The sequence below is a fragment of the Epargyreus clarus genome, unplaced genomic scaffold, assembly GCF_041222505.1.
Source record: "Epargyreus clarus isolate Ecla_fem2 unplaced genomic scaffold, WU_Ecla_fem_2.2 ptg000032l, whole genome shotgun sequence".
Taxonomy (NCBI): domain Eukaryota; kingdom Metazoa; phylum Arthropoda; class Insecta; order Lepidoptera; family Hesperiidae; genus Epargyreus; species Epargyreus clarus.
In genome coordinates, this window is record NW_027332237.1 from 7,499,131 (window position 1) to 7,504,333 (window position 5,203).

At 36.9% G+C, this 5,203-nt stretch overlaps 1 protein-coding gene across 1 annotated transcript; it reads right to left on the reverse strand.

The window, feature by feature from the left end:
- Positions 1-242: 242 nt before the first annotated feature.
- Positions 243-3,620, reverse strand: LOC140755014 (UDP-glucosyltransferase 2-like). The gene is made up of 4 exons (XM_073090185.1): positions 2,981-3,620; positions 1,869-2,088; positions 1,150-1,369; positions 243-552 (listed from the first exon to the last, which is right to left on the reverse strand). The coding sequence occupies exons 1-4, from the start codon at positions 3,509-3,511 to the stop codon at positions 252-254; spliced, it is 1,272 nt and encodes a 423-aa protein (XP_072946286.1). The 5' UTR covers positions 3,512-3,620; the 3' UTR covers positions 243-251.
- Positions 3,621-5,203: the final 1,583 nt, after the last annotated feature.

The window sequence follows — 5,203 nt, forward strand, 5'->3', positions numbered from 1 at the left end:
GAAAAACCCGTTTTAAGCTTTGTTTTAAAGGACATTTCGTCCCTTAACTTGAGAAGCAGTTTTAATTAAGTCTATTGTTAAATTTAATTGCTAAAGAACAATAGGTAACTTCAATTAGGCTGGTTTGTAACGGGTAAAAATAACTTCTATTAAGAAAAAATAAATTAGTAAAAATAACATTTTAAGATCATAATTGCCTTAAAATTGAACAAAAACTTGTTTAAATATAAGTTATAAATTTTCATAATGTGCTAATTATTTTTATTTTTAATTAAATACTTATTCTTAACATTTGGACTGTTGATTATAAACTTGAAAATATAATTTAAAATGATCATTAATATAACAATTATTGTGAAGAAGATACTTCCTAAGGTTAAAAGAAGTTTTACTTCGTAATACTCTGTCCAGGACATGTTCGCTGCGGGTGCACGCAGATGCTTCGCTCCGCCGTGCCGCAGTACGTACTCCGTCCACCAGATGGCGCGCTCCAATGGAGCTTGAGGCTGGTCGTACATAAGTGTACGTAACTTGATTATGTTGTTTCGGAAGCTAGAAACAGAATTTAAAATCTTATTTTATTGTTTATAGATGGTAGAATCTTTTGTGGTTCGACTCCGGCTATACCATCGCTACACCTCTGCTTTCTGCTTAATAACAGCAGTGTTAAGCGGTGCTGTGTTCTGGTTTGAAGGGTGCGGTAAGGACGACATGCTTTTCCGAGGCATTTCAGCTTAGTCCTCACGGGTAGCGGCGTATCTGTGGTCTACCTACGGTAGGAATTACGGTCTACCTACGGTACCTCAGACTGGGATAGATTGCAGATATCCATGGACAGCAGTAACCTACCCTTACTGTCAGGTGGACTGCATCCTCATCTGCTACTCTTATATAAAAAAAACGTTGTGGTAGTGGTACCGCCGCGGAATTCACGAAGGGTTTCATTTAATTCTTTGTAGCTCTGTTGTCTTTTGGACAGAGGATTGATTTCAGGTGTTTTACTTTAACTATGAACTGATCTTTAAACCATTACACAGCAGCAATTAAACCACAGTTATTAATTAGAAAAAGGTGCGGTAGTAGCGCAGTTTTATATACGAAGTTATATAAGTTCATTACATATTTTTGTTAACATCAAGTAAGTCTTACCTATTATCTTCAATGACAGTAACAATAGTTTTCTTGAAGTCTTCCTCAGTAAACGTGCCTAATTCAAGTTGAAGACCAATTCCATGTTTCAGATACTTCTCAGTATTGTACCATTGGTCCGAAAACATCGGTATACCGATCAAAGGCACTCCAGCAGTAATCGACTCTTCAGTAGATTGAAGACCACCTTGCGTGATGAAGAGTTTTAGTTTTGGATGCTCTGAAATAAAATGATTTGATGTTTGACAAATCAATCACTTAGGAGTAAGAAGAATTGTTACTTATTCGTGACGCAATGCATCTAAGACAGGATTCCAGTCCATTGGTTTTAAAGGACACATAAAATTAATAGAATTGCTTACTACTCCTCTTTACAGGGTAAAAACATAAAATCTCTGTTGTTATTACGTGTTATCAGGTCAAGTCATGGATCATTTCTTTGGATCAGTCCGTTGAAGATCCCGGAACCCTTCAGGAAGTTAGCCATCGGGGAGTTTTAGTGGAAAAAAATCCGACATGACCTGGTGTTGTTCCCATGGCATCGAATACCTTTTGAAGGTTTGCCCCTTGTGTTGAAGGTGTCCGAACGTATTAAGAATATGGTGAATTGTTGCGCTCTTTTGCGATGCATTGCAGCATGGAGGTCAGTATCTGGTTAAGAGGGAAGAAAGCATATAAAGTAATAAGCATCTATTAAATTGTGAACTACAGGTACTCACTCAGTAGATCTGGTTGCGGCAACCACTTGAACAATTTGATATTTTTGGGTTTATCTTCCATCTCCATATTCCATTTCCATATCACATCGTAGGGCAGTTCAGAGAATACCTTCATCATCATTTTTACCATCTGCGGTGGCAGTATGGATGGCTGAATATTGGTTCCAAAACTCATGTATATCACTCCATGTTTTGATGTGTCTAGATATGACTTTAAGTCCTTTATAACAAAGTAAGTAGAAATTCTGATTGATGACTAATGTTTTAAATTATTGAAGTATAGCAGTGATAGTGATAGCCTAGTGGTTAAGAAACTTGGCTTCTCGATCGAGGGGTCCGAGGTTCAAATCCAAGGCCTGATTTTTCAAAGTTATGTGCGTATTAGAAATTAATTATCACTTGCTAAACGGTGAACGAAAACATCGTGAGAAACCTGCATACCTGAGAGATTTATAAAAAAAATCTCAAAGATATGTGAAGTCTACCATTTCGCACTTGGCCAGCATGCAATTAATTTGATGGCAACGACCGCTAATGGACATCTATAAAATAAATTTCGGATAGGATTAAAGTTCTAGTTCTGATGTCGACCACAAATGCGTTGGGATCCCTGAGGACTATGTTAGATGGTCTTGTAAAAGTGTTTTGAGCAGAACGCAGCAGCGGTTTACAACGTCATTATGAGGCAGAAGCTGATAGTGGTACCTCCAGAGTAAGCCCCCTAAGAAGTTACATGCAAATACATTAAACTTTTTATTATTTATTGTCTTTATTTACAAGGGCAAGCAACGAGAGTGAGTAACGGAAATAGATTTATAGCAATGATAGTGTCTATACAGTTTTTATGTTGTACAGTTGGTATGTTTTTACAAGGTTACGCGTTATATTACTTAGTTTAATGAACCCACGCATACACGCTTCTACTAAGAATGAAGTTTATGTATATTATATTATTATGTCTTAAAGTAATTTATACCTGTACATTTTTTTTCATTTGCATGATGTTCAATTACTATAACAATAACTTTATAAGGAGGTAAGTGTGTAGGAGGAGGTATTGTAATGTATATATATGTTTTAATTTCTCTAGAGACTATCAATAATGACATTACCTTCGGCAGTTCTCGTTCTGGTGCCTCATGTAACCCTCCAATCGTAATAACATTCGGCGGCATCGGCTGATTGTCCAACCAAATTGGAAACATATTCACGAAAAACATATCAATATTATCACCTAATTTGCGTAACTTTGGTATATCTGGTCCGAAAATTGACCTTAACATTTCATCTTCTTCAGCCTCGTAAGTTTGGTAGATCCATTCGTAATTCAAATGGTCGTACATACCACGAACTTTTTCCCAGAACGTGAGATTATAGATCCGTTGGCGAAAACTTACAGGGTATAAGAGCGGATGATTCGGTGTTCCTATCAGTGAATTTGTTCCCATTATAGCTCCAAATGAGCTTATCAGTATCACTGGCACTTTGTGTATATGCGAAAGTATTAATGCTGGTCTCACACACGCTTCTAAGAAGAGAAGATCGTAGTGTTGTTTCAGTACACCTTGTAGTTCCTTGCTTAGTATCTGTACTTTGAATATAGCTGCTACTAGCATTGTTAGCATTGTTACTTGTGCGGTCATATCATTTCCTTTCCCAACTGCTATACTTCTTAATTCTTTTTCCCATGCTGTATAAGATATGTCATGTACATCGATTTCTGTTAAGTTAGCAGGTGACTGACCTTTTGGATAGGCTGGGTCAGTTGTAACGACCGTGACGTCATGACCTCGTCTAGCTAGTTCTCGGGTTAGAGGTCGGAAAACTAGTTGATGACTGAAAGACGGTGTTGGTAGCACTACTAGTATCTTCGCTGAGTTTAAATACGTAACTACGTTTAACAACACAAGTATGGATAGCGTTCGTGCCATTTTCGGATCAAACAATTAACTGACAGTAAAATGAAACCACTTGACTTTATAACTACCGAGAAATGTTAATGCCGCGGTCTTGCAATAAATAAGTTTTTATTTCAGTCTTCTTGGGCATTTAGGATCTTCAGTGTGTAAATAGTGTATTTAATATTAACTCTTATACTTTGGTTTTAATTGCTAAAAAAATAACAATTCAATCGTCTTTGGCAAGGTTACTTTTTCCCAAGGTTACTTTACTTTAGAAGGTTGTAGAACCCTTTGTGGTTCGACTCCTGCGGCACCACCGCCACACCTATTTCTACCTAATAACAGCAGTGTTAGGCGCTGCTGTGTTCCAGTTTTGAGGGTGTGGTACAGGAGACATGCTTTTCCGAGGCGATCCAGCTAAGTTCTCAGGGGTAGCGGCGCATCTGTGGCCGACCTCAGGTTGGAATATGTAATTCTATCTGGGGTTGATTACAGATGTCCATGGGCGGCAGTAGCCACTTACCATCAGGTGGACTGCATGCTCGTCTTCTACTCCTATATTATAAAAAAATACTCGAAAAAAACGGATGGTTTATGGAATTGTTTTCTCTTTAGTTGAATATCAGAAGGAGTTGTGTGTATACACATGTCGTGTACCTACGTATGTGTATTTCTTCGTCAATTAAACAAAAAATAGATTTGACAAGTTCCTCCTTTTTTAAAGTTGGTTAAATATGTCATTTTTCATTTTGCATTTCAGTGGAACATGACACCTATATGGACATCATTTACGAAGTAGACTTTCTCGTTTTGAAAACATAACACTTCCTTAAACGTTATAGAATTTTATATTGTTAGTCCGCGTGATTCTCACAATGTGTTCGAATTTTTTATTCAATTTCTACAAAAAATCAATATTAATAGTTCCCCACTTAAGTAATTAATAGTCATTAATTACTTAAGTGGGAAGTTAATTAACTGCCGACTACTTAATATGACTTAGGGCCGATTTTTCAATTCTCAAATTACTCTCCAGATAGTTAACTGACGGGTAAAATTAACTGGCTGTTTAACAAAGGAGTAAAAATTTTCAATTTTTCAATCATTTTTTATCCGAGCAGTAGCTATCTATCTGTTGTCTATGCATTTCTGTTGCTAATTTCACTCTAAATGTACGCAAGCGAGATGCACATATACAATCACTGCAATGTTAGACTGAAACAAGGCAGAAGTTAATGTTTTACATTGACATACACGTCAAAAGGGACTTCAATTGTGTTTCATGGTGCATATTTGCGACTTGGTGTTCGTTTCTTTATTTGTGTATCGGGGTTAAAATGAAACAAAAATGGATATAAAAAAAACGTGAACATCTTGCGCTGAAAAGCAAAATGACCCCAGAACTCAAACTAACCAAAGCCAGTGTTACGGCAA